This window comes from Exophiala spinifera, assembly GCF_000836115.1.
Source record: "Exophiala spinifera strain CBS 89968 unplaced genomic scaffold supercont1.4, whole genome shotgun sequence".
In the NCBI taxonomy this organism is placed as follows: Eukaryota; Fungi; Ascomycota; class Eurotiomycetes; order Chaetothyriales; family Herpotrichiellaceae; genus Exophiala; species Exophiala spinifera.
This window is the reverse complement of record NW_015622516.1, coordinates 378,717-404,438: the sequence shown is the minus strand read 5'-3', so window position 1 is coordinate 404,438 and position 25,722 is coordinate 378,717. Positions and strand designations below refer to the sequence as shown.

Genomic DNA, 25,722 nt, shown 5'->3' with positions numbered 1-25,722 from the left:
TTGAGAAAAGAAAAAGACCGAACCATGCGTTCCCCATGGAGGCGGCCCCAACCGTATTTTATGGTTCCCGGGGAAGAATCCGGGGTTTCGATTGACCAGTGTGCTTGTAATCTCGTGGAAAACATGCAGATTTGGTGGATGTTGAGAAATGTTGAAAAAGAGCGGTCACGGTGAAGGTGTAAGATCGCATAAAGTCAGCTTCACTAGCCCGAGTGGCGCATTATTTCGACGCCGAATACGATATTTAGTAAGCAGCGTAGGTGAAGACGAAGAGGATGTCGATCGTCTGAAGACACTCGGACAAGGCCGACGACTCCGATTATCTACATGCCTACGGAGTACTTGTTTTACTCGTATAGTGTACTGTACACCTTACGGCGCCGTTGCATTTTTGACCTCGGGCCATCAACATCTTCATCCACAACCCACTCTTCACCCCTCAACACTGAGCAACGACCAACGTCACGCGGGTTTGTTGCCAACGCATGATACCCAAGTCACTTGAACGAGATATTACCGAACGGTACGGAATAAGTTTCGTGAGTAGACATGGCAGGCAACGAGGGCTATCTCGCCAAACCCTCGGGCGAATGCTGCTTGAAGGGGTCCATCCACGAAGGCGAAGCAAGAGGTCGCATCGAAGAGATAGCGGGAATCGAATCGTACGTTTCGGCCCCTCGGGGCAAGGACAACGGCAACATCATCCTTTACTTCCCGGACGTTTACGGGTTCTTCCTGAACGGGTTTCTCATCATGGACGGTTTCGCCGATGCCGGCTATACGGTCGTCGGAATGGATTACTTTCGCGGAGTACGAGTTTCTTTTTTCGTTACTTTGATTGTGGTCACTTTTTGTCGTCTGAAATGCGAGACGAGATCTGACAACTGCCGTCATCGGCATTGCCTAGGATCCCGTATGGAAGCACCGCAAGGACCGCCATGACCACTCGAACCCGACCTTTGACTATGAGGCCTGGAAGATGAAGCACACCGCGTATGCAGACGCCGCGGTCCCTGGCTGGGTAGAGGCCGTCAAGGCGCAATTTGGCAAGCCAACGACAAAGTATGCCTGCGTAGGGTATGTGTTCAGGGAGCCTCGCAGTCTCGGGCAGAACATCATGGCTCGGCACACTGCACACACACACACACACACACATACACGTCCCTCTGTTGAGCCTACTGGCCCTCCCTTTTTTACTGACACCGTCCGCACTACCAGATACTGCTTCGGAGCACCATATGTGTGCAACGAACTCGCGGCCGACACTTGTGCTGCGGGTGCATTTGCTCATCCGGCATTCTTGAAAGAACACCACTTTCGTCGACTACAAAGTGAGCAGAGCCCGTCGGGAGAAGGACGAGCGAGATGCCAATACTAACGGCCGTTGACTTTTCTTTCTTCCCCTCCTGTAGAACCCTTGTTCCTGTCTTGCGCAGAAGTCGATCACACATTTCCGACGGAGGCCCGAAGAGAGGCTATCGATATCTTGCGACACGACAAGAAGACGTACAACGTGCAGCTCTTCGCCGGCGTCGAGCATGGCTTTGCCCTCCGCGGGAACATGGAGAACCCGTACGAACGTGAGTTGCCCTTGAGCCGCTGTTCGACTCGAGCGCGCCTTGGCTGACGTGGATACATACCTGTCCAGGCTATGTGAAAGAAGAGAGCTTGAGAGCCATCGCGCAATGGTTTGATTACTGGCTGTCACGGTGAGACGAGACATTACGTCCGTACTTGTTCTTATGGTCGGTCCACCGGGACAACGTCGCCGGGTCGGGTTGGAATGTTTTCTTTACCCTCGGGGAATCTGTAGTCACGATTCTCAGTTACAACTGTTGCAATTCATTCTATGATCTATAATAAAAAATGGCAAAGTACCTCCAGTGAACGCTCCCCAGGGAATTCCTGAACATGCTACATCAGAAAAGGATCTACTCTGGTCCCTACCTTTCAGCTTGCTGCACGCGTGATAATCGTCATGAGCTGCCTCCCTGTCCAGGCAAAAGTTCGGAAGCACCCATCGCACATTGTCGCGCTCGAGGCCGATCCAAGGCATCTTGGTCGTCTGCCATGGTCGGAGATTCTCCTGTTGGAGGCGAACTAGTCATGATGTCAACATTCCGAGAGCCTTATCGAGCTGACGAATCATCCTTACCTGCAATAATTCCTGACAGGGGGTCCTGACCTGACCCTGAATTTGGATTTGAAGGACAAACCTCACGCTGTCGAAGCACAGGCTCCTCCTCATCCGCTGTAGATTCGGTTGCAAATACTGCCCGTCCATGGATCAGTACTTCTTCGTCTTGCTGTGTCGCTGCACCAGACACCTGAGGTACCATTTTCTCGTCACCATCCGCCGGCGACACAGCTTGACTGTTTGCGAGGGAGATAGAGGAGTCTGGGCTTGATTCAGCATCAGAGGACGACGCGACAGAGTCACTTTGTCCCATACCTCCAGAAGCTTGTGCCTCTGCAGCATCGCATTCAGAGTAGACCTGGGCAGCTTCCAAAGTAGTTAGCATTTGGTCCACCTCTGCCGCCAGTGCCTTGTGGTTGGCAGGATCTATTGGCGTCTGCTTGCCTCGCAGATACCAGTGAGCGACACGCACGAGCTCAGTGCAGTATTTATGGAAGGCGGCTTCGGCTCTGTCGAGATCCGCAAGCTTGGTGAATGACAATCTCCAGCAAGTAGCTAGTCGTTCCTCAAAGGCGTAGCGAAGCTTTTGATGTGTATTCAACTCCGTTATGAAGGAAGCCTTTGACTCGGCGTTAGCAATGAGCGAAGCAGTCTCGATACGGCAAATTACGTCGTGTAATTTACCCAGGGCGTGTCTGTATCCCTTATCCAATTCTTCAAATTCCGAAACGGCATAAGGGTTGGGGTCCGAGTTGCCTTGGAAGAACTCCCATTGTACCAGAAAAACGTCGTAACTCCCGTGGAAATGTGATATCGTCTCCTCCAAATCGGACTCGAAGGTGTGCATCCACCGCAGGGCAAGACGTTGCGCATCTCTAATCGTGCTTCGGTGGTTAGTGGACGCCTGTATCGTATATGGGAACAAAGGCTTGGGTATGTATACAAAAGCCAGCTGACGGGGAGGCTCGTCTGAAGTCGGCATCATAATCCACGCCCTTGACGAAGAAAATCGGCCAAATAGAGCCAAGCATGAGTTGGTCATCACTGCAGCCCAATACTCGGGGTTGATACGCGAAGCTTCCTTTGCATCTCGAAGAGCATGCACTCTTTCGAGGGCTTCTTGCAGCTGTTGGAAACTCTCCTCATCGATACCAACCGCCGTAGCTCCACCACTGATGAGTCTCTCAAGCTGACACCTAGCGGCTATGAACATGTCGTCGGTCATAGCCCCCACAGTAGCCTGAAGGACGATTTTGGCGCCGAGGAGTAAGTTGACGTAACTATTTAGTCTCCGACCGACAACCTCTGAATGCGTGTCGCCTTCCAACTCACCAATACTCAAAGCCGGGGAGGCGTCAGCGCCTGCGACCATTACCAGCAGTCGGGGAGTCGCAATTGAGGATTGTAAGGTAACTTGGAAGCTTTTGTCGTTCAGTCGTGCCTGTTTGATTTCCTCTAGCAGTCCTTCCAGAGTAACGCCCTGAGGATTCATCAGAGTTCGTTTCATTACCATCTTCACATGCAAGTTGTCCGACTCGTGAAGTTCTTCAAGCACCGCTCTCCAAAGGTGTCGGCTTGAGACAAAATCGCCCAGTTCTTGAGCTCCTCTGCCGCGTTGCATGTGTCGTAGTAGGACCGTGAGGCCTTCACGGTTTTCGATAATCGGCGTCCCGGTCAGTATGCGTCGCGATGAGGCACAGGCACTGACCTTTAGCTCGGTAATCACGTCTCTGACGAGCTTCGCCATTCTGTGTCCTTGCTCAGAAAGGACTGGTGGATTGCCGAGGCACTCCTGTGGCCACAAGTCTATCTCGCGAAGAGGCCGAGATCTTGCCAGCATGCTTAAAGTCAAAAAACGCCGAAAGGCTCTAGACACTTGCTGAAAAGTCAATATTCCAAGTTCGCTGTCGAGGTGTGTGGCGGGCATGTTGGAGAATAAATAGTTGACAATGTCGCTTTTGCTGTATGTGACGAATTCGGCCTCAAGAGAATGCCGCGCCTTTGCAAGACCTGTTTCCAAGGAACGGTTGCTTGGAAGACTCTGGTGTGTCGACTCAGCCTGGGGGTTCAATAAATGCGGTTCTTCATGGGAGGAAGCTGGTAGGGGAAGTTGTATATCGCTGTACGTGGGTGGTGCCTCTCCAGCAGTATAAGCCGGGACCGTCAGGGCTTGTGATCCGAGGGGATGGTTGTCTGGTACCTCTCGTGGGTGTCTAAGAAGGACCTCCTGACCCGAGTTGTTGCGGTATACGGGTCGCGGTTCATACTGGGGGGGTGGATGTTCGAAGAGTTGGTGGCGTCGCTCCAGGGCTGGGTATGGCCAAAGTGCCAGCCGATTGATGCGACGGCCTTCGTGTTGAGGGCGTGCATTGGGAGGCTCCTCACCACCAGCAATCGTTAACGACGTTTCCCACTGTTCAATGAGTTCATCCAACACAGTGTCTGGTATCGTCAGACCCCATTGGATTTTGGCGTATCGTCTCACAAAGCGGATACCGTATTCTCGCAGATTTATACACTCGTAGGCAATTCCAGCCGGAAGGATGTGACCTCTGTGATAGCCACGTCCTACAATCGATGGGACAGTTGGGACCACGTATTCTCCGGCCGACAGGTCTTGTGCAAATACTTCGAAATCCTTTTCGACCACTGCACGAATCGTCTCGATATCAATCTCGACATTGAATTCAGTCAGGATATGACAGGGGATGCAACTGCTAGAATGGTCATTCTTGAGGAGAAATAAGATTCTTGCAGCCATAGCAACACAAATGACTTCCCCCGTAACCAGACGGAGTTTGCCAAAGCGTTTGGATTGAAATATTTCATTTTCAAAGTCGGGCTCAAGATCGAAATAAGCTTGGGGCGCCATGTTGATTGCTGGTACAGTTTGAGGCGCTATCAAGTTGCTGTGAACCAAGATCAGCTATGCGAGCGTTACAACGGGGACATTTGGAAGATTCACCATGATGAATAGGAGGACGTGGTATTTATAATTGTACCCGAAAGAAAGGCATTGGCCTTGTACTATGCAGTGCAGACTCCGGAGCGTCTTCCACCACTTACAATCCCATTTCCAAGACAGATAGGAGGCCCTGCTTTCATGAGATCCCACTGGCAACAATATAGATGGCACTTACAAGACACTGACAACGCCATGACTTCTTGTTCTTTTCTGAATGGAATTTCTTTGCTCCTTTGTGGGGCTTCAAAGACAGGGATGCTTCATTGTCCAAAAAAGCTGCTGTTGTTTACATCAAAGAATGAACCAGAGCTAACCAGTGGCGCGTTCCAGAGATTTGATACTTACTTCAGTGACAAAACCCACCTCAAAAAAGTTGATAAATATATACTCTCAATGCAGTTGCAATTTCAGCCTCCCACCACCCCTGTGGCTCATGCCAGTGAAGCCCTATGAATAATCGTGAGCCGCTTCGCATACTCGATCTCTGCTTCAACGTCTTTGTGCTCTTCCAGTACGTGTTTCATTCGTTCTTCGACCGCCGAAAGCCTTCTCTGTCGTGTACATAAGTCAACATCTTCACGGTCTAGTTGTTCTTTTGCTCGTGAAAGGATCATAGCGTCAGTAAGCAGATGCTTTTCATGGCTCTTTGCCGCATGCAGTCTCGCTTCTGCGGCGCGAAGGTCTTGACGAGCCTCGATCCGCGCAGCACGATAAGCACTGACATTTTTTGGCTTCCGGACTGCCAGACTGAAGCGGCTGGGCTGAGCAGTAGTTGTGGAAAGAATCCGTCGCTGATTGTCCAAAATGCTGCTTACGACTTCGGCGACTACCCGGAGAGTTTCAATGCCAGTATATTGGATAACCTCTTGAACAATTTCGTCTTCTGTCTTGCCATCAGTGTACAGTTGGACAATGCGCCAATAGGCAGGAATTGGAACCTCGTGGCTACAGACATTGACTGTTGCAATTTCGTTGAAATTTGATTCTGGGGCAGCAATAATCCAGAGACAATTGCTGTCTGAAGCCATTGCGGATTCTGAGGGAGTTTTTGGTGGTGACAAGAAGTTCGCTAAGGAAGAAAACCAAGTCAATGTAGATTGACAAATATGGGGCTCATTGTTCAACTTATCCTTTGTTGATATCCTACCTCCCTGACGGCTGGCTGTTTCTGGAAGATGGATGGTTACTGTCAAAGAGTAACAAAGGCCGTAAGAAAATTCCGGGTTTGAAGACCAGCGCAATGGCGCCAGCAGAAACACAGGGTCACTGGATGCGACGTAGCACTGCATGTTGAACAGTTGACAAGATGAGAGCTTCCGAGTGTCACTTTGTCACTTTGTAACCGAAGTCACTGGCAACAGCTGTCTTACGGTTCTCGAGTAGAATTGCGATAATGATGACCTTAAGTATGGAAACTTTCGCAAGGGATTGAAGCAGCCACTGTGTAAGGACCAGTATGAACAGGGGAAAGGCGAATGAATTGAGACCACGCCCCTGAATGAGCGAGGGGAGGACACGGTTACCGACAGCCACCTAATTCGCGTTCACCACTCACCTTTTGGTAAGCCTGACAACCGGTGTTGATCCCAGTATCACAGTTGTACGCTCACCACTTGTGTCATGCTTGCAGGTCTATATCCAAGTCTGACTCATGTGATTCCTCAATAGCTTGACTGGACTTTGGTTTTTGGACGGCCAAGCTGAAGTATTAACACCGGGCATGCTTTACATTGCTTTGGAAAGAACAACAAAGCACGATGGCCAGCGTTGAACACGATACGTCTGCCAACTGATATATCAATCAGGTGCTTGATGATCGCGTGCAGAAGTCTTCATCCCGCACTCAACGTGTTCCCTCGTTCGCAGCTCGCCTGTGGAGGAGACCGACTCTTGTGGTCCACCGATGCCATCTCTCTCCCAGAACTTATTCTTGTTATCATCACCTCTAATCAGGCCTCCAATGTCAAAGGGATCAAAGAGGGTAAGCAAGAAGTGTCTCTTGTCCACCATCCCTGGCCCTTCAATCTCGGTTTTGCCATCCACGGCTAAGTATATTTTGTGATTGGCCGGAAGATATTTGGCTGGGGGGAATATATTCAAGAGGAAGGTGTTTGCCAGCATGGGAAGCGCTTCAAGCATCCAGAAGAGCACCTCGTCTCCATTCGCGGCTGAATTCGGAGGGTAGAAAAATGCCGCAGTGCGGAAGGTATTGCGAATGAGGATGAAGAAGCAAGACGCGTACAGCTCGTAGATAATGACCTTGCACTTGTGGTTGAAGACGCCAGCTTTGAGGCATCGACGGTGGAAGACCATGGCGAGGTAAAGGAAGGCTAGCATCATTCCGAGCAATAAGAAGAGCGAGACCTTGACCAGGATGATACCAGTGTTGATGCTGGATATGCTGTTGCTGGAGTTGGCCGCTCTAGACGCCCCATTTCCTGCGAGGATGCCATCAATTGTGTCGAGTGCAATACTAGATCAGTGTTAGCTTTTCACCCGACTCAAGTAGACAGCTCGAAATGCAAGGCTTACAAAGTCGTCCACACTCGTCCCGGATGCAGAGGGGAAAGATATGGCAAGTAGTAGAGTATTCTTCCAAAGATGAAATAGTTTGCACCATTATAGACCGGAGGTGCCACAAAGAGTAAGACTGCACTTGCGATAAATACGTCCAGGTCGTCATAGTGATAAGCCCCATATTCTCTGAGCGCAAACCCCGCGATGAACAGGAGCGCTGCCCAGGGAAGGAGGAATCCGATGCGCCAGGATCTGTACTTGAGATTGTTCTGCCACACATGCAGGGCCCCTGAAATGGAGAACAAAATTGCAAAGGCGGCAGAAACGCCCTTGGTAGGTGCGTAGACCCAGTATGATCCTTCCACAGCATGAACCATGGTTAAGGGAATAGAATCAAGGCTCTGTTGCCCGCATGGGTCGCGATCAAGGTTGAAGCAGGAGTTGCGCTTTATATGTTTGAACTTGGACCAGAATCCAGGTAGTCGTCCAAAGTGATCGGCATATCTAGGTCAAGTACTAAGCAGTTGAATGGTGTATGTAGTCTTGTTCCATGAAAGCCTTGCGAAAGGTGCCGTCTGGGTGTAGACAGATTTGGAAACAGCACAGGAACTATTCGGGCAGTGTCCGGGGAGTCAGAATCGGTATCGGTTTCAAAATGCGCTAAAAAAGGTCGACAATACTCGTACACCAATTACGATCCGAGTGGGATGAGATGAATAGACCTCGTGGGTGCCTCGTGGGTGCCTCGTACCGGTCTATAGCGATGTTGTCACCAGTGGTCGCATCCAACGAGAGGGGGCCGCATTTCGGCTTCGCGGAAAGCACCCATACTGGAATGGTGCAACTGAAATCGACGATACACAGTCATTTTCGAAATGGAAGTCGATGCAAGAGGCGAGAATCGACAAGAGGAGAAAGTGTTCGCAACCCGAATACGACTGGGTTGCGCGATCAATCGAAGAGCAAACAGGATGGCAGGGCAGACACGTAGTGAGCCTGGTGAGCCTTGGCCGTGATGTTATATGCCACGCTATGACGTTTCCGGATTTCGGATTTTTGTATTTCCGAGCTCCATCTCTGCCTCGAAACCACCTCCACCTGTTAACACAGCTTCTTCAACACCTCACACAACAGTATTGCTGCGTACAATGGTGGCAATCCGTGCTTGATAGATTTGTTCACTTATACCAGAACACCGCAGATTCGTTCAAAACTCGTAAAAGCGCTGACGCTTGGCTCTATACCGCAGGCGAAGTATGATGGTGTTTACACTGCAGATCTCATACTCATTGATGCTGAGAAATTAATGCCTCGACTGCAGGGTCATTCTTTCACAAAGCTCGATCTTACTTTAATCCTACAACTACCTTCCGAAAGACATATACTCAAACTGTCAATTTTTTAACGAGAGACAGATCAAGTCTCCCATCTAAATGCAAGAGGCACAAGGCCAATCCCGGATCCTAGTGTCTTGTTTATCTGACAGATTGAGCTGCCGAACCTCGTCCAACACTGAGAATCAAGATGTCGCAACATCATGCCAACGGTCCTCGCGTTGAGCAATTTGACGAGTATTTCCATAAAAATCCGGCGCCCAAGTCTCTGTCAAAACATCAAGCATTGACACGCGAGTTTATTCAATTTCACCTAGAAAACTCGCCGAATCGCCGAATTGCATTAGTCACCTCAGGAGGCACAACTGTGCCCCTTGAGAACCAGACAGTACGGTTTATTGACAATTTCTCCGCTGGAACCCGTGGAGCAACGTCTGCCGAATACTTTCTAGAGGCGGGCTATGCAGTGATCTTTCTTCACCGGCAGTTCAGTCTCCTGCCTTATTCTCGGCACTACAGCCACAGCACAAACTGCTTCCTTGATTTCATGGAAGAACATGATGGCGATGATGAGCGTGTCGTGGTAAGGAAGGAGTACCAGGAGAAGATGCGACGTGTTTTGCACCAGTACCAATTTGCGAAGAAAAACCGCCTTTTGCTCCTCCTGCCTTTCACCACCGTCACTGATTACCTCTTTCAATTACGCAGTCTCGCTGTGTCGATGCAGCCACTAGGCGAGCGTGCGCTATTCTATCTTGCTGCAGCTGTTTCCGATTTTTTTATTCCCAGAGAACGCATGGAGGAGCACAAGATCCAATCAAGAGAGGATCACGCCGGCGGCCAAGGAGCAGGGGCTAGTCGACAACTGGTCATTAACCTCGACCCGGTGCCTAAATTTCTCAGCCCTTTGGTGCACTCGTGGGCACCTAAAGGAAGCATGATTGTGAGCTTCAAGCTTGAGACTGACCCTGCCCTTCTTGTGGCAAAGGCCGAACAAGCCCTCAGAAGATATCAGCATGATTTGGTCATTGGTAACCTATTGACTACGCGCAAATGGGAAGTAGTCTTCATTACCCGGAACGGAGGCGAGAGATGGCTCCGCGTGCCTAAAGCACGGAGGTCGAAGAGTATTTCTGGAATCGAAGAATTGGTAGGGAAAGCGGAACGCAAGCATGAAGCTCAGCATGTGGACCTTGAGGGAGGGACTGTGACCGAAGGCATGGAGATAGAAAGCTTGATCATACCTGAGCTGGCCATCATGCATACAGACATGATAGAGCACGGAAAATGACCAAAGGCAGCTCAACAGCAGTTGCAGGCACTCAATACTGAGATCTCTTGTTTTTCACGTGCAGCAATGATGTGGACATCAACTACGACACTTACAGGTATTGTCCAAAGAGACAGACTCATAAGCTGGTAAGTGTCCCCGGGTGTACAGGCTAGATTACCTGCCTAATTGGCCGCAAGAACAACCGGTGGTATGCGAAGCGTCGTGATCTGCAGAGTAGTAACTCCATCAATGCGTTCAGCCGGCTTCTGGGATTTGCCCACCTGCCGATGGGTGTGCGGTGAGTTTTCAACCCTGTCACAAATCGAGATGTCTCTTTGGGACGGACGATGAAAATAGATCATCTAAGTCAATCACAATCACGGATGACCGCAGGACGGAACCCTCGTACGATGACGAGTACTGTAGGTCGCAGCTGACGACTGCCTGCAGGTCAGGGACACCAGCTCCAGTACTGGTGCAAGATCGCGAAAGCCGTCAGGTTCGTTGATTGGCAGGACGGACTGGTTAATAGATCGACCTGGTGAAGAAAACATGGTGACGTTGGGGTGACTCTTGAACCTATTGACAACTCGTTTGTATTGAGAAGCATTTGTGCTTCAAAATGCCAGAGCCAGACGTTAGGCGAACCGAAGGAGAGTGTGGGCAAATCACAGAGGCGAAGACCTCGCGATGGGAACCGACTCTCCACCACTTTCGCCTCGCGCCGGCCACCGGTCTCGATTAGCTTGAATCATATGATGCCCCATCGAGGGTTTGGTGCAGGTACTCGTAGTATTGTTCTTCCAGCCGCATCTGGGTCTTGGGAACGCTCCTTTGCGGCATATCCAGCAGTCTTGAGAAGATAAACTGCCTCCTCGCAGGGTGCAGACTTGATGGTGGTGGCACTGGGAAGTAATGGCGCAGGCTGGATGGGCGGCGTCTTGTACGAGTACATGGAATGGAGGGGATCAAGATTCGAGAGGCTGCTCTGGCCGTGAATGGCCACATCGAGACTGTCAAATGCTGTCAAGCTGCAGTAGATACGGCTTTGCATGAACTGACAGCCGCAGCCGTTCAGGTGGTAGCGAGGAATGTCGGTAGGGGGGTACGGAGGACGGAGTACGAGTAGGGGTGATCCCTACAACAACGATTAAAAGAGACACACAATACGAATCCTCCACAGTCCCGCAGGCGAACAAGCCTTGCTTCCCTGCCGCTCCTCTTCCTCTCATCCACATTGTTGCCAACTTCGTGGAATCGAGGGAACAGCTGCTCAGTCGTTCGTTTCCAGTTAATACGGATCTTCTCTCTGTCCTTGTATTGTTTCTTCATTTTCGCTACTTGTACGCCGACTTCAACCCACCGTCGGCGCTACTGGGACGAGTCCTTTCCCTGATACTCTGGCCAGTCCCCTGTTCTGACGAGACCCTTTGGCCTGCCCCTGCAGACCCTAGCACAGGTGTTTGCGCTGTTCACCGCTATCGATCCCAAATTGTCGGGATTTGCTCTAGCTTGCATCGAATCCTATCCGTGCCAGGTGAGTCTCAACGGCGAAGGATGCAATTATTTGCATTTGAACCATCAGATCTTCAACGTGGCACGGACCTCTCGACTGACAGTGATGTTCTAGATCGATTACCTTGCTACACTCCACCGTCCTTGACATTCAGTCGTATAGACTCTCCAGGGCCCAACACGCAACGCGCCGCAGGCTTCGATCCCTTACCTCTGTCGTTACACCCAGCCCATCCCGAGACATCCTCATACGAGATTGGGCTGACCTGCGAGTACTGCTTCCCGTTACCAGTCGCTCGGTCAAACAATGAGATAGCACAGGGGGCAGTCCTTGCTCTAAGTGTACCGAGATGACAGCAGTTCGTCACAGTCGATCTGTGGCATTGGGAAGCAGCAACCCCGCAGCAGGCAAGACAACTTGGAACGTGTCGCATGGTGATCTACAGCCATGGAACGAGTCTGCCACACTCGTCGACGACGTCTCCTACAACAAGGCCGTCCTACAATTAACCGCATCCATGTCCGAGGATGACCTTGATGACGAAGTTTCGCGGCAACTTGAATCTCTGGGCTTGATACAACCAGCCTTTGTGTCGGCGCTGCAGGTGATTACTTCCTCTCTCTCTACGGTCACAGTTGCTTCAGATTCAATCAATCAGAGTCCAATCCACCCACAATCCCCGGATTTGAAATCCTCGCCTGGAAATGACCACCATCCCGTTACGCGATCGTCTCACATCTCCGACCATTCGCCTACCCAGTCCAACTCTCCTTCATCTCGGGTGAATGCAGACAAGGGAAGAAACTCACCTTTAAAAAGAGGTTTGAAAAGGCTTTCTGGTTTTCGAAGAAGAAGATCTGGCTCGGCGGCGCTTGTGTCCCCAACCTTGACCAGTCTCAGCAGTACAGACACACATCAGAGTGAACTAGGCTCTATAGACATGAGAAACCCGTTGTCGATCAGGTCGAGCAAGAGTTCGTGGTCACCAACTTTGCCCACATCCAAACACAGCTATGATGAGCCTCCTCCCATTGACCAGGACGCTCTCAAGCGGAGTATGGAATCCCAGCAGTTGATGGGCCTTCGGATGACCCAGTTGGAGGAAAAGGTCCGTTTTCTGGAGTTCCAGACCACTCTAATCTCGCAGCTTAGAACCCAGAAAGAGCATGTAAAAAAGCAGAGACAAGTGGAGCATGAAAGAATACTGTCCGAGCAAAGCACTAAGGTGAGTACCTCAGATCTCTGACAGCAGCTGTCAAAGGCAATTGCTAAGCTTCAGTTAGAATGAAGAAGCCGTCGAAGCCCTCGAGGCGCGTCAACTCGAAGAGGAGTTGAAGATGCAGAAGGAGCATGAGCTTGAGAAACGAGCTGTAATGGTGCGACTGCGCCACATGGAAGCCTATTGCCACACCTCCACACCGCCGCCAGACTCTATCAGTCCGGGTTCCGGCCGCTCATCCATCGATTCTGCCCTACCAGAAAGAAAAGTGACGGACAAAGACTATCACAGCCTTGCTCAACAATACCGCGAACGAGACGTAATGGACACCTTACATTCGTCGAAGATCAATGTTCTGCGCGGCAGGCAGAAGAAAGCCGTCGAAAAAATGATTGCGAAGAAAGAGACCGAACTCAAGAAAATGGAAGAAGACCAAGCAAAAGAACTACAAACAATTGACCAAAGTTTCACCGCTCAAGAAGCCCAGTTGAGACTGGCTCTTGGGGTAAAGCGTACCAGACTCGAGAATAGGTGGAAAACACAGGCATTAATCGAAAGGACCAAGCTGGAAAAGGCGACAGGGCTTCCATACGCTCCCCTACCCGATGTCATTGCCGTGGAGGATCCCGTGACGACTGATCTCACCCTTTCCCTCGGCCTCAGTATTTGAACCGACCCTTCCAGAACGACCATTTCAGCACCTCTTTGGTGCATCTGTCTTGTTATTGCTGTGATACCAACAAATACCCCTTTTTATTTCTTTCCCTGACATCGCTCCAACTATACCGATTTGCGGTGGACACGATCTGTGGCTCTTGCCGGCAATTGCCACAATGTAATGCGTTATGATGGATGAGCTCACCAAGGAATGGGAAAACAGGTAGATTATGACCACGCAGTACCTGCTATGACTTATTGATAGACAAGGCCTTCGAGCCGGGGTAGCATATGTATACGAATCCTAGGCAAGAGGTCGTGAGATCCTTCTACATGAGTAGGGATTTCGCATTTAATCGTTCGCGGACTACTTCCATCTTTGGTGCCATTATCGTCATTAAAAGGCCTTGCCTTGGCCTGATATATAGCCACCGATCTACACATACACCATCACAACGAGATACAAGACGGAATCCGAATAGAGGAGAAATTCTCCGATCCCAAGGGCTAGCGGATATGACTACCCGGTAGTCCTCCACCACAACGTCATCGTTAGCTCAAAGTGCTGGAAAGAGTTGAAATAGTCGTAGTCGTTCTTGGGAGTACTGCATTGGATGCTGTCATTGTTCTCCGGTCCGAATACGAGTAGCGCAAGAGACACGAGTATTTACACTCGTACAAAGACCCTCTTTCATCAGGGAGATCGTCGACTACCCTTCACAAGTCTTCCACTCGTAGACAAGCATCAGTCAACCTACGAATACGACAGCCTACTCCGTTCCTGCCCAACTCGTCCTAAGCAACGACGAACACTCAACGTCTCTGGATATCGAGCAGCCGTTTATATCTCTCCAAAGAAAAATTTACGCCGCGTACACACACACACACACACACACACACACAGGGATAGAGAGAGATATTTTTTTCCCTTCATCACAAAGCCCTTCAGTGTAAACAAATGGCAGACCACACCCAAGACAAGACCGACGGCGTGGTCCAGGGCGTCAAGTCGGCCGTGAAGGGTATCAAGGGCACCGGGGACGCGATCCGCGGCACGGTCAACGAGAGCATAGACACTGCGTTCAACGATCCGGAAGGCAAGGTCAAGAACCGGTTGGTCAAGGAGAAGGGAGAGCGCGAGATGAAGGAGGCGGATCAGAAGCTCGCAGCTGCCACAAAGAATCGAACTAACACTCCTCAGGGGACCACGTCGACCGGTACCACCGGCACGACGGGGACGACAACAGCGTGACTCAAGATTGGTGGGCTCGCAGAGCATGGGACGCCGTCAACGCATGGAACGACGACCGGCGCAGGTGCGCATTCGGGACCCGTGGGCAACTTGAGCAGCGGTGCGCCGCCCCAGGATAGCGTCGGTGGTGAACCGGAGCCGTCGAGGGAGGGGTACTAAGTACCTGGATATTGAGCCACTGGAAGGGAGAGCTTTGAGAACAACCGCTGTAAGTAGGAAACTTCGTCTGGGTCGTGGTGGGAGGATAAAGTGGTCGAACGGTCAATGGTCATTCACTAGTTTCCATCTCTCCCATCAAATTTCACTCTCCTGGTTCCTTAACCGCGCTTCCTCGATGCTCCTCTCCCAGTCCGTGTGGAAGATGTAGGCGAGTTCGATGGCAGATACCAATGCCAGTCCAAGCGCGACCCCCGTCCAGAGCCCCCACAGCTGCCAATCCAGAGCGAAGCCTAGACTGAAACTCACCGGCAGGGCGACGACATAGTAGCAGAACAATTGCACATATCCGCCCATCTCTTGGCGCCCCATTCCTCGCAGGATCCCGTTACACGTGGTTGCCAGGGCGTCGAACATTTGAAATGCCGCGAAGAGCGGTATGATGCTCGCGACGTTGCTGATGACTTCTGGGTCGGATGAGAACAAGGACGGTATCACGCCCCGCAGGCTGACGAAGAGCGTCATGTTGACGGTGCCGACGAGGATCGCCGCGAACAGCGTAACCTTCAGACCCATCCGGGCCGCTTGCAGGCGAGCCGCGCCGATATGTGTACCGATCCTGGTGGATGCCGCAATGCTCAGGGCGAACGGCACCTGGAACTCGAGCAGCACCAGGGTGCCCAGGACCGACTGTGTAGCCAGGACGGTCGTTCCGAGGCGCGAGGCCGCAAAGGTGAGAATTTCAAAAGCGAGCACTTCGGCTTCGGTCATCAGCAAGCCCGGGATGGCGAGTCTGATCATCACGCCCCAGTTGCGAAAAGCTTTGGGGGTGAAGCCAGTCCAGCAGGATGGCGCATCGCCGCCGGCGTTGTTGGTCTTCGAGACCCGGATGTAGAGCACCAACACGATCGGGAGGAGACTGTGTGTCACCGCCACGGCTAAGGGAGCGCCGATGAAACCCCATTGCAGATGCCAGACCATGAGGTAGTTTAGCGACGCGTTCAAGGGTGCGCAGATGATCAGGACGTACAGCGGCGCCGAGAAGAGGCCTTGGGCTTGCACGAAACGCTTGATCGCCTCGAACGCTGCGTAGCCCGGAGCCCCAAAGACGACGATGCGCAGGTAGGTGGCGGCGAGGTGCGCGACGGTGGCGTCGGGGACGAGGCGGACCAGGATCGGCTCGGCGAGAAAGAACCATATGATGCCAACGGGGATGGTGGTCAGCCAGAGAAAATAGACCATGCGTTGTGTGTATAAGCCGACGAGTTCCTTGCGGCCGGAGCCAAATGCTTGGGCACAGAGCGTGTCGAGAGACGTCGCCAGCCCGTTGAAGACCGAGTAGCCGGTTATGTTGGCCGTCATGGTCGCGAGGCTCACCGAGGCCAGCTCCGTCGTGCCAATGTGGCCGACTGCAAACACGCTGGATACAGTCAGGGACTGCTGCAGGAGAAACGTGAGGACCATGGGCACGGAGTAGCCCGCGAGCACTTTGGACTCGTGCTGCCATGTCGTCTCGGTGAGGTCGCCGATGCTCTTGGTCGTGGCGTCTGGTCCCTTGATGCATCCGTCAGGGCCACTGCTTTCTTGTGCGAGCCCTGAATCCGCATGGTTGAGCAGCGCTGATGTCTCAGAGATCAGGCCCTCGTTGTCCGCCCTCGTAGCAGCTGCCCTGGGATGAAGGGTCTGCGCTCGATCGGCGGTCATCGTCGCGGGCGCTCTCGTTGTGCGATCACTATGGTCGGCATCGACTGCTCCGATTCTTGACGACAAAAGATTTCAAGCAGGAGAAGAATGCATTACAGAGAGATCTGGAAGTACATTGGGCTCTTGTCCCCTATCAACGACAACGGCCCGGTGCGTGGATACCAGCGATCGCCCGTTCGGATGCGGACAAGCCCTCATATTCTTGGTAGATCGTATTGATAAGAATGCTGTGTACTCCGTACCGGTAACTCAGTTCGTACTCTGCCGCTTTGCGCAAAGGTCAACCGTTCCTCAATGATTCGTGTGGAGTGGATGCCATCGAGTCCGCGGCCAATGGTAACCTCACTCCACTGCATGATTGAGTTGCAGATAGAGATATTATCTGTGTCCGAAGTGCAAGGTTGAGTTTGCACTGTTCGTCCATCGGGTTCAAGTCGTTGCAAATCAATAAATAGGACTATTGGGTAAAATGTGTTTAAAAGTAAAACAGCTTTGATGCCCAGGCCAGGCGCTCTAACTAAGCTGGCATTGGTAAGGCCCATTAGGCTAAACTGCTCCCAAGATGGCGGTCGCTCTAGGCGCGTTGACTCCCTAAACGGGACTTGCTGGGCCCTATTAAGCCCCGGAACCAAAAAGCTGGTGCACGTACATTATCAACCTCAACTCTGTCCTCGTTGTCCGTTTTTCTTGGATGACTCTGTGCAAACTCTTTTGCAGCGATGAGTTGGTCTTGTTCCGCTTCATTCACAAGCCGGGTCCCTCCGGCCTCTGTCCAAAGACAACATAGCTGTATGCCAGCGTCAGCTTCCGACAGTGCGATTTCCGTCGCCAACAGGACTCGAGCACTTACAAATTGTAGTAACAATGGATCGTCCGATCCTTGACGTCTTTCCTCACCCTCGATAGAAATACTTCCACCTCCGCAGCGGTCCAATGAAGGCACCGTGTGAAAAGCATCATGGTCAAACCTTGGATACCCTCAGTCATGTTGACGCTCTCAAGAAGGCCGATCTGTTTGAGACGCTTGTCTTTTGGCCACGAGCCAATGGGGATTTTCAAGATATGCTCTCTGACATCGACGAATCCTGCCTCTTCCATCCATCGTTTCAAATTTCGGGGTGAGGTGGCATCAGCGCCGAAAGGAATGCCTGTTTGACTCGTCAACACGAGGCTTTCTATCGTCGAGCGCACGACCGACAGGGCAAATTCAGCATCGAGCTCACTTACTGGCATCGAAAAACTTCACTCCCCACTGGAACAGAGCCGAGTCCTCTGGGAGCGAGCCATCGTCGCTGCTCATATATGGGTATTTCTCGTGCCATTCGACCCAGCCACCCGGCTTGACAAACCTGCACCGGTCATTAGCCGTCGTACTGACCGCGCTCTCGCGCTCTTTGGAGTCTCAATGAAGGATTTCATACTGAAAGCATTGACGAATGAGTTTCGGCCAGTCTCGAATCGCGCAGACAAAATTGCGATTGTGGATGTAATCAAAGGTGTCCTCGTCCCATGTCCATTCGGCTTCCGCATCGTCAATCTCGAAAGTACAATTTGGAGGGACCCATTGAGGCTGAATGGCACTCAGATCTGTGCCAGTGACTGAGGACCCAGGGAACATATCAGCAAATTCAATCGCCCAGATACCCGTGCCCGTTCCTAAATCCAATACTCGGGAGCCTTCAGGGTTGATCGGCGCCCAAAACAGTCGATCTCCCAACAGATGGGTCTGCATAGCATGCTGCATGTCCAGCCTTTCGACTTCTGCTTCATCATTCGGAAACGCATACTCTGCAGGGTTGATCTCGTCAGACCAGATCCTCGTCCCCCCGAAATACACAAAGCGCGCTTACGTGATCGGCCATAGGAATGGTACCGGCGGCCGTGTTCCCAGACGCCGCGAGTAATCTCTGAGGCCAAGGAAGTGAGATCACTCTGTCTATTCTTTGTCAATGATCTCTGTGTGTTGCACTCGGAGGAAGAATTTCACACACATCGAGGTACCATAGGCAGAGTCAGCGTCCAAGTCGTCAGGACCCTATTTCCATTCAAAGAAACAGTCAGCATTTAGATGACTAGATTCCCAGACAAGAGAATGTCTGAATGTCATGAAACTTCGGCCTACATCAACCTCGATGTATTGATTTCCGTCCGTATTCCAGGGTGATCCAGGTTGCGGACTGTCGTCCGCTTGTGGTTCGACTACGGCGTCAGAAACCGGCGTATGGGTTGCCATGTTCCAGCCTGACCACGAATTCGGTCGTCGGGAGGCCTGGTGTTTTTGAACATGAAATATGAAATGCTGAGAGCGAGGCGGATTTCGTTTCCGTGTTGTAGCACAAAGTCGGTCGAACGTTAGACGCTCTACGAGGAACAGTGCATGGCCTGTCTTCACCCTCCATGGTGATCGTCGTTATGTTGCGGTGACTGCCGACAAGGGCCCACCCCAACACGAAACCATGTAGGGGTTATATGGGGTTCGTAGTCCTTCTGCTCCATACTCGGGACTATCTTACACTTCTATAGGTGCCACCTGTGTCCTGCAATACAACGCAGCATCTTTTATCCTCGGAAGCGATTTTGCCCACCACTGCTAGCTTTCCCCCGTATCATCGACGGCCAATCGTCCAGGGTAGGCTGCAGCTCGACAAACTGGTTCATGAACAGCTTGACCAGGTCAAGTTAGTAAGGCTCATCTGGGTGTGGTCGCAACTTCTCTTGATAACACTTGCATCGTTCTCTGCAAGACTAGAGGCTGTTCTCTCTGCATCGTTCCCTCCAGTCCCTCACTAGCTCATGCCACTCAGTTGTCGCTTCGAACTCTTACGTTCCCTACACCTTTCAACCCCTCCATGCACAAATCGTTGCAATCTTGACCTTACCGTCGCCCAAACTTTGCTGTGTCCCCTCAAAGTCGTAGCTAAACGATGGCAGAGAAAAAGGATCCTTTCCATGTTCTCATTATAGGCTCAGGTATGGTCGTCATCCTTGTCACCTTGCGGTCTGTTGAAGGCACTCGTGACGCTGCTCTCAATTTCTACAAGAGCTCACCCTGTCTTTTCCACAGGCATTGTCGGACTGCTCATAGCTCAAGGCTTGAAAAAGGTAGTAAACGTGTACTATTTAGCAGTTTAGGCCGGCCATTAATGATGATCTCTACTACGTGGAACAGGAGGGCATATCTTACGCCATCTACGAATCTGAACCTTCTGCCACGACATACCGGCCACGAGAATGGGGGATGTCGGTGCAATGGGGCTTACCCATGCTCGCTGATTGCCTGCCCAAGGAACTCTTCGACCGCATCTACACCGCTGCTGTCGACCCCAATTTCGAACCCCCAGATCCTGGTATTCTTCCGACATACAATGGCGAGACGGGTGAGTTGATGAAAAACATCCCACTGTTGCGCATGTATCGCGTCTCTCGCCGCCGCTTCAGGAAGTTGTGCTCAGAAGGTATTGACGTTCAGGTCAGTCCACGCAACTAGCGTGACTCCTTGTTCGTACCCTTGACCCCGAGCTGATCTTGACCTCTAACTTCAAGTATAACAAAACATTCACCGAAGTCACGTATGATGACGACAATTCCACTGTCACGGCTGTCTTCCAGGATGGGTCACAGGCGACGGGTAACTTGCTGATCGGAGCTGATGGTGTCAAGTCGAAAGTCAGGGAGTCTATCTTCGGGGAGGAAGGACAGGCCCTCAGCGTTCCCTATTCAGCGGTCAACCTGCACGTTTGCTACAATGATGCCGACAAAGCAAGATTTGTTCGCCAGGGCCATCCAATAATGACGATGGGTATGCACCCGAATGGGTATTGGCAGTGGATCTCCAGTAGGCCATCCGATCTTTCTCCCAGCCTATTGTCCTTCACTGACCACAGCGCTAGTCCAAGAGGTGCCGGATCCTGACAACCCAGCGACCTGGGTGTTTCAGCTTCAGACAACGTGGCATCGGAAAGAAGGCGAACAAGTAGATTCGCTCGCAAACTTGAAAGCGAAGGCGGAAACAATGGGTGAACCTTTTCGTTCGGCGAATCTTTGGATCCCTGAGGGAACAAAAGTCTACTCGAACAACTTGTCATACTGGATTCCTCGACCCTGGGACACCCATAAGGGAAGAGTCCTCCTTGCAGGCGATGCAGCTCACCCAATGACTTTCCAAAGAGGTCAAGGCCTGAACCATGGAATCGCAGACTCCCGAAGCTTGGTACTCAAATACAAGAATGCACAGGAGGGGAAAACCAGCTATGAAGAAGCCGCTGAGGCGTATCAAGCTGAAATGGTAGACCGTGCTGGTGAAGAAGTTCGCTTGTCGAAAGAGAATACTGAAATGCTTCATGATTGGGAAAGAATGGCAAACTCACCCATCATGCAACGAGGTGGCCATCCCCGGGAGCAGCAGCAAAGTAGCAAACCCTAGGTCTGATTGATCTTGCATGAATGTTTGCAGCAGTCAGTCCAGGTCGTACATATCACCATCTTGAAAGAAACAGAAGTTGAACACCTCGGATAAGGCAAAATAGAATGGTAGTTGCAGTCTTAATAGTGTTCAAGACGTGTCTGCACCGCCGCTGATGGGCTTATGTAAGCACCAGTGTCATGTCCTCCGCATACAAAACCTCCGCAGCGATGCAGTTTACAAATGGCTCAAAGCTCTCCAATAAATTTACCATTCACCTTGTCAGGCCTTGAACCTCCTATCAACGAGACCAACGAAATGCCAGCACAGATGCCTCGTCTCCAGCAAGCCGCGCGGCGTCTTTTTTTTCAACCAGAGAGGGTAATATCGAGGTATTCGCACACCTATGCGACGACCGCATCCATCAGACCACCAAGATCGCACCCGTTTCGGCGACAGCCACTATCATCCCAATGCATGCAATTGCGGAACTTTTCATCGTCGGGCGCGAGATTCGCCGCCGGGGATAAGATGTACCATCGCACAGGTGTACGTATGATTGTTCGCGGTATGTGACAATCCGTTCTCTCTGACTTGCGAGGTAGCCATTCTCATTCAGATCAGCGGCCCTCTTCGTCGGCGTCGGCGCAGTGATGGTGTTCTACTTCCAATACGAGAAAGCGAGACTCGAACGGAAACGACTCACGGAGATGAGCAAAGGCTACGGCAAACCCAAAGTCGGGGGACCATTTACGCTTAAAGACCTGGAGGGCAATGAATTCACTGAGAAAGATCTTCTGGGGAAATATTCGATGGTATGGTCATGAATCGAATATGCAAGGATTTATATTGACGATGAAAGATCTACTTCGGATTCAGTCACTGCCCGGATATCTGCCCGGATGAACTCGACAAGTTGGGTGACGCGATTGATATCATACAAGAAAAGGCACCGAACTGCATGAGGCCAATCTTCATTTCGTGTGACCCTAACAGAGATACTCCTGAGGTGCTCCGAAAATACCTCGCCGAGTTTCATCCTGCGATACAGGGGTTGTCGGGCACATGGGAACAAACAAAGAATGTGTGCAAGCAGTATAGAGTATATTTCTCGACACCACCGAACTTGGAACCCGGTGAGGAAGACTATCTGGTCGACCACAGCATATATTTTTATGTGATGGATCCGGAAGGCGACTTCGTGGAGTGCATTGGTAGACAAGACACTGCGGAGAGTGCTGCTGCGATTCTCCTCCAACATGTGAGGGACTGGCAAAGAGAAGGCAAGCCTCTCGATACAACGCCTCTCCCTTATCTCGCCGCCAAAAAGGATTCGACGAGCGCGGCGAAATAACTCCAGCTCAACGCTCACGGATGGCTTTCAAAGCCAGCTTTGTGAAATTGTGACGAGAGGAAGGAAGGCCAACATTTGCATTATGCATACTATACATAGATAGCATTGCGACCGGCGTGTTTTTTGCGATGTAAATGCCCCGACTCGCCATGTGTATTATTAGATTGTCAGATGACAGCAAGGCCTGTGAATTGCGCCAAATGAAAAGGAAACACTTTGCACTTTGAGCCTCGATCTTGCCCTGGCATTTCCAAGATCACGCCGTCTCTCATCTTGCATATCAACGGTAGCCAATACCATTGCTTCCCAGCCACTTCAATTCCAGCGCTGGCTGGCGAAAATCTGAGAAAGGAAGGTCTCTTGCCCAAAGAAGAGCGAGGGATATGCAGGGGAAACATTAAGCATACAATTACTGCGTCATGCCTAGAGTGAGTGGAAAGATGTCGAGGAAAAGTGAGGCGGTGAGCACTGAACGTGGCTCCATTGAGACAGCGAGGAGGACATGATTTTGTGCGAATTTAGATGATTTTCCCAACAGGCGGTGGCCAGCAGTGGACAAGAAAGACCTGGCAGCGAATAGAATGCCATTGCTGAGGGCATCCGAAAGCAGAGACTGGGTGTCTCGTACGAGCAAAGATCAGCATATCAGAAAGAACATGGTTATGCTTGTCAGGGATATTGCAATGCCACTCGTACGGTTGAGCAAAAGGGGATTATGTGGGATCGGAGCCAAAATGACGTACTGCACGAGGGTTCAGTACGAGATGGCGCTGTTGTGATAAAATGTTCGTCTCGTACGAATATTGCTGCTGGGCGATATGCCAGAACGTTTGACCGGCGAATGGATTTGCTGACATGAGGTTTTCTACAAAACGTTGATACGTGAACGCCCATTCTGCGACACGACTTCTGGCGCAGGTTTGTGCTACAGCGTGCAAGAAATACCCGTGTGCCTGCGAGAGCTCTTCCTTCTTCTACCGTGCGAAGTCAAGTCGACCGCGTCTTGAAAATGTCTGGCGCAGCGAAGGACGGCGACGAAGCCACTGCAAAGTCAAAGGCTTCCTCGGTCCTTGATCCTGCCAACTTCCCCCAAACTAAATCCTCGGATTCAATCTATATCTCGCTGATATATGACCCTATCGACTCGCAGTCCTGCTTGCGTTTCACTCGGTCTCCAACCGCTGGTGCCAATGTCCTCTTCCTCGGCACGACTCGCAACAATTTCGACTCTCGTCCGGTGTCGCGCTTGTCCTACTCTGCCTACCCTTCCCTCGCTCTTAAGAGTCTCTTTACCATCGCGGAAGATGTGCAGAAGAAGCACGGGCTGGAGAAGATCGCCATCGTACACAGGCTCGGCGAGGTCAAGATTGAAGAAGAGAGCATCGCCGTCGCAGTCAGCAGCGGACATAGGGCCAGTGGATGGCTGGGAGCGGAAGAGATCCTGGAAAGAGTAAAAGCCAGGGCAGAAATATGGAAACGAGAGTGGTTTGCAGACACCGGCGAAGTTGAGGAAGGAGTGTGGAGAGCAAACAAAGACAGAGATGGACAAGGAAACATCATATCCAAGTCTTGAGCTTGTCAACATGGTCTAAGTGGGACGAGAGCAGTATCAAGTTCAGACCGAGCAAAAAGCTCAAACATGTCCGAGTACCCAGCATCGTGCTACCTACGAGATCTGTTCCCGGACTTGTCAGGAACACTGCTCGCCATGAAGGTTACAATATATCTGTGGTGGGCATCGGAGCGGATGACAAGGCGAACACCGGTTCAGCGCTGAAGGCATGGTCAGCTGTGCGCTTCTCAGGATAAGAAACGAGATCCTGACCAAAGAATCACAATGCGATGACGATGTTACTGGTACCGACAGCAATGTCGCAGGTAACGTTTGCGTGTCAGTTGATGACCATGGGACTAGGCAAAATCCATTGCCGAACAGACAATACTAGACAATACGAGTACTAGCGAAGGGTTCGCACACCGAAATGGATCGACCACATAGATTCCCGAAGCTCAAAGCCAAGAAAGGCTTGCTTTAACACGACATGGTCCGAGCAAAGCCTGCGTGTCTTGGTTCAAGATAGCAGAAGGCTGGGGATGTTGGTCACGAGATCCCCCAGCACCAGCGGCATCTGCACGCCATCGATAGTGGCCAATATCCATGCACACCCCAAAGTGGTCGACCTTCTTCATGCTTGGGGGGCTGGCATGATTCAGGGTTGAGGAACACGCTAATGCAGCCACTATCGATCTGGGCTCTTTCTTTAGGCAAGCCACAATACCACTCCTGATTGCAGAGATTCACCTGGGCTTACAGCAGTTGGTGGAGGTGCGGATCACGGCTCCTCGTGAACACAAGCTGAGGGTGTGCCCGACTAAAACCTTGCCATGGTCGAACGAGCATGCCGGAGCAGCAAGAATGACCTCCCACCTTCGAACGCAGAGGATCCTGGAGGAATACATACGACGGGATGGACTCTACCCAAGCTTCCCACCTCATTGTCGCAGCATCGGATACCTCTGTGGCTGCTGAAATTGTCATGATTGGCGTGAAGGTTCCTCCACAGAGCTGTGTTGGATACTCTTCCTCTTCCCGGGGAGAGGGATGGCAGTGCTCCGTTCGAGCCAATCCCAGCACTAGGGTTGTCATATCGCCATCAGGCATCTACAGTACGAGATTCTGACAGATGGTAACGTCACCATGCATCGAACCGATACCTCAGGGCCTCTCAGGCTCTCACTAGGTGCATTCATGCATGCGACAATGAGACATGTAGGCACTTAGTCAGACCTCCGTTGCTGCCTAAGGCACAGTCGATAGTGAAGTTCACGTCCAGGCGTCCAAGAGCAGTGCCTAGGTCTGGCGGTGAATCAGGCATTATTGGCGGCATTTTCAGACACTTCGACCCATACCAGGCGAGGATTGTATTTTTGTATGCATAGTCATCCACGTGAGGGGTCACGGCCGTCGTGCTTGTTTGCCTGGGGAAACTTGGTCGTTTCAGGCCACAATCCCCATATTCCAACGCCATGATTCATGACGATCAGGCCACCTTGTAGCCTAGCACTCTTGCTTCAGCCGCACGGAGAGCCTGGAAAGGAAACTGGCAGGTTGCATGTCAGACTCGCGGAGCATCGACATCATCGACATCTCAAAGAAATCGGGAATCGGCATTCCCTATCGAAAAGGTAGTGGGGAATCTTTTTATAGAGACGGAGTTCAAGGGATGGCCCTAGCT

At 51.5% G+C, this 25,722-nt stretch overlaps 12 protein-coding genes across 12 annotated transcripts; 7 read left to right on the top strand and 5 right to left on the bottom strand.

Moving 5' to 3' along the window:
• Positions 1–549: 549 nt before the first annotated feature.
• Positions 550–1,713, top strand: PV08_05328 (uncharacterized protein; the record flags this gene model as incomplete). The annotated part of the gene is made up of 5 exons (XM_016379672.1): positions 550–810; positions 908–1,077; positions 1,219–1,331; positions 1,413–1,580; positions 1,649–1,713. The coding sequence occupies 5 exons, from the start codon at positions 550–552 to the stop codon at positions 1,711–1,713; spliced, it is 777 nt and encodes a 258-aa protein (XP_016235499.1).
• Positions 1,714–1,740: 27 nt separating this feature from the next.
• Positions 1,741–5,009, bottom strand: PV08_05327 (uncharacterized protein; the record flags this gene model as incomplete). Its single annotated transcript, XM_016379671.1, has 3 exons — positions 1,741–1,832; positions 1,948–2,100; positions 2,156–5,009. The coding sequence occupies 3 exons, from the start codon at positions 5,007–5,009 to the stop codon at positions 1,741–1,743; spliced, it is 3,099 nt and encodes a 1,032-aa protein (XP_016235498.1).
• A 524-nt stretch (positions 5,010–5,533) lies between these two features.
• On the bottom strand, positions 5,534–6,130 carry PV08_05326 (uncharacterized protein; the record flags this gene model as incomplete). Its single annotated transcript, XM_016379670.1, has 1 exon — positions 5,534–6,130. The coding sequence occupies one exon, from the start codon at positions 6,128–6,130 to the stop codon at positions 5,534–5,536; it is 597 nt and encodes a 198-aa protein (XP_016235497.1).
• A 769-nt stretch (positions 6,131–6,899) lies between these two features.
• PV08_05325 (uncharacterized protein) lies at positions 6,900–7,996 on the bottom strand (the record flags this gene model as incomplete). Its single annotated transcript, XM_016379669.1, has 2 exons — positions 6,900–7,575; positions 7,635–7,996. 2 exons carry the CDS (start codon positions 7,994–7,996, stop codon positions 6,900–6,902), a joined length of 1,038 nt encoding a protein of 345 aa, XP_016235496.1.
• Positions 7,997–9,143: 1,147 nt separating this feature from the next.
• PV08_05324 (uncharacterized protein) lies at positions 9,144–10,244 on the top strand (the record flags this gene model as incomplete). The annotated part of the gene is made up of 1 exon (XM_016379668.1): positions 9,144–10,244. One exon carries the CDS (start codon positions 9,144–9,146, stop codon positions 10,242–10,244), a length of 1,101 nt encoding a protein of 366 aa, XP_016235495.1.
• Positions 10,245–12,091: 1,847 nt separating this feature from the next.
• Positions 12,092–13,631, top strand: PV08_05323 (uncharacterized protein; the record flags this gene model as incomplete). Its single annotated transcript, XM_016379667.1, has 2 exons — positions 12,092–12,967; positions 13,026–13,631. The coding sequence occupies 2 exons, from the start codon at positions 12,092–12,094 to the stop codon at positions 13,629–13,631; spliced, it is 1,482 nt and encodes a 493-aa protein (XP_016235494.1).
• A 945-nt stretch (positions 13,632–14,576) lies between these two features.
• Positions 14,577–15,029, top strand: PV08_05322 (uncharacterized protein; the record flags this gene model as incomplete). The annotated part of the gene is made up of 2 exons (XM_016379666.1): positions 14,577–14,835; positions 14,893–15,029. The coding sequence occupies 2 exons, from the start codon at positions 14,577–14,579 to the stop codon at positions 15,027–15,029; spliced, it is 396 nt and encodes a 131-aa protein (XP_016235493.1).
• Positions 15,030–15,164: 135 nt separating this feature from the next.
• PV08_05321 (uncharacterized protein) lies at positions 15,165–16,730 on the bottom strand (the record flags this gene model as incomplete). Its single annotated transcript, XM_016379665.1, has 1 exon — positions 15,165–16,730. The coding sequence occupies one exon, from the start codon at positions 16,728–16,730 to the stop codon at positions 15,165–15,167; it is 1,566 nt and encodes a 521-aa protein (XP_016235492.1).
• Positions 16,731–17,474: 744 nt separating this feature from the next.
• Positions 17,475–18,963, bottom strand: PV08_05320 (uncharacterized protein; the record flags this gene model as incomplete). The annotated part of the gene is made up of 7 exons (XM_016379664.1): positions 17,475–17,517; positions 17,581–17,878; positions 17,958–18,079; positions 18,152–18,518; positions 18,581–18,666; positions 18,722–18,765; positions 18,853–18,963. 7 exons carry the CDS (start codon positions 18,961–18,963, stop codon positions 17,475–17,477), a joined length of 1,071 nt encoding a protein of 356 aa, XP_016235491.1.
• Positions 18,964–19,654: 691 nt separating this feature from the next.
• Positions 19,655–21,153, top strand: PV08_05319 (uncharacterized protein; the record flags this gene model as incomplete). Its single annotated transcript, XM_016379663.1, has 4 exons — positions 19,655–19,728; positions 19,863–20,199; positions 20,274–20,565; positions 20,621–21,153. 4 exons carry the CDS (start codon positions 19,655–19,657, stop codon positions 21,151–21,153), a joined length of 1,236 nt encoding a protein of 411 aa, XP_016235490.1.
• Positions 21,154–21,785: 632 nt separating this feature from the next.
• On the top strand, positions 21,786–22,486 carry PV08_05318 (uncharacterized protein; the record flags this gene model as incomplete). Its single annotated transcript, XM_016379662.1, has 2 exons — positions 21,786–21,947; positions 21,995–22,486. 2 exons carry the CDS (start codon positions 21,786–21,788, stop codon positions 22,484–22,486), a joined length of 654 nt encoding a protein of 217 aa, XP_016235489.1.
• Positions 22,487–23,495: 1,009 nt separating this feature from the next.
• Positions 23,496–24,059, top strand: PV08_05317 (uncharacterized protein; the record flags this gene model as incomplete). The annotated part of the gene is made up of 1 exon (XM_016379661.1): positions 23,496–24,059. The coding sequence occupies one exon, from the start codon at positions 23,496–23,498 to the stop codon at positions 24,057–24,059; it is 564 nt and encodes a 187-aa protein (XP_016235488.1).
• Between the last annotated feature and the right edge of the window lie 1,663 nt (positions 24,060–25,722).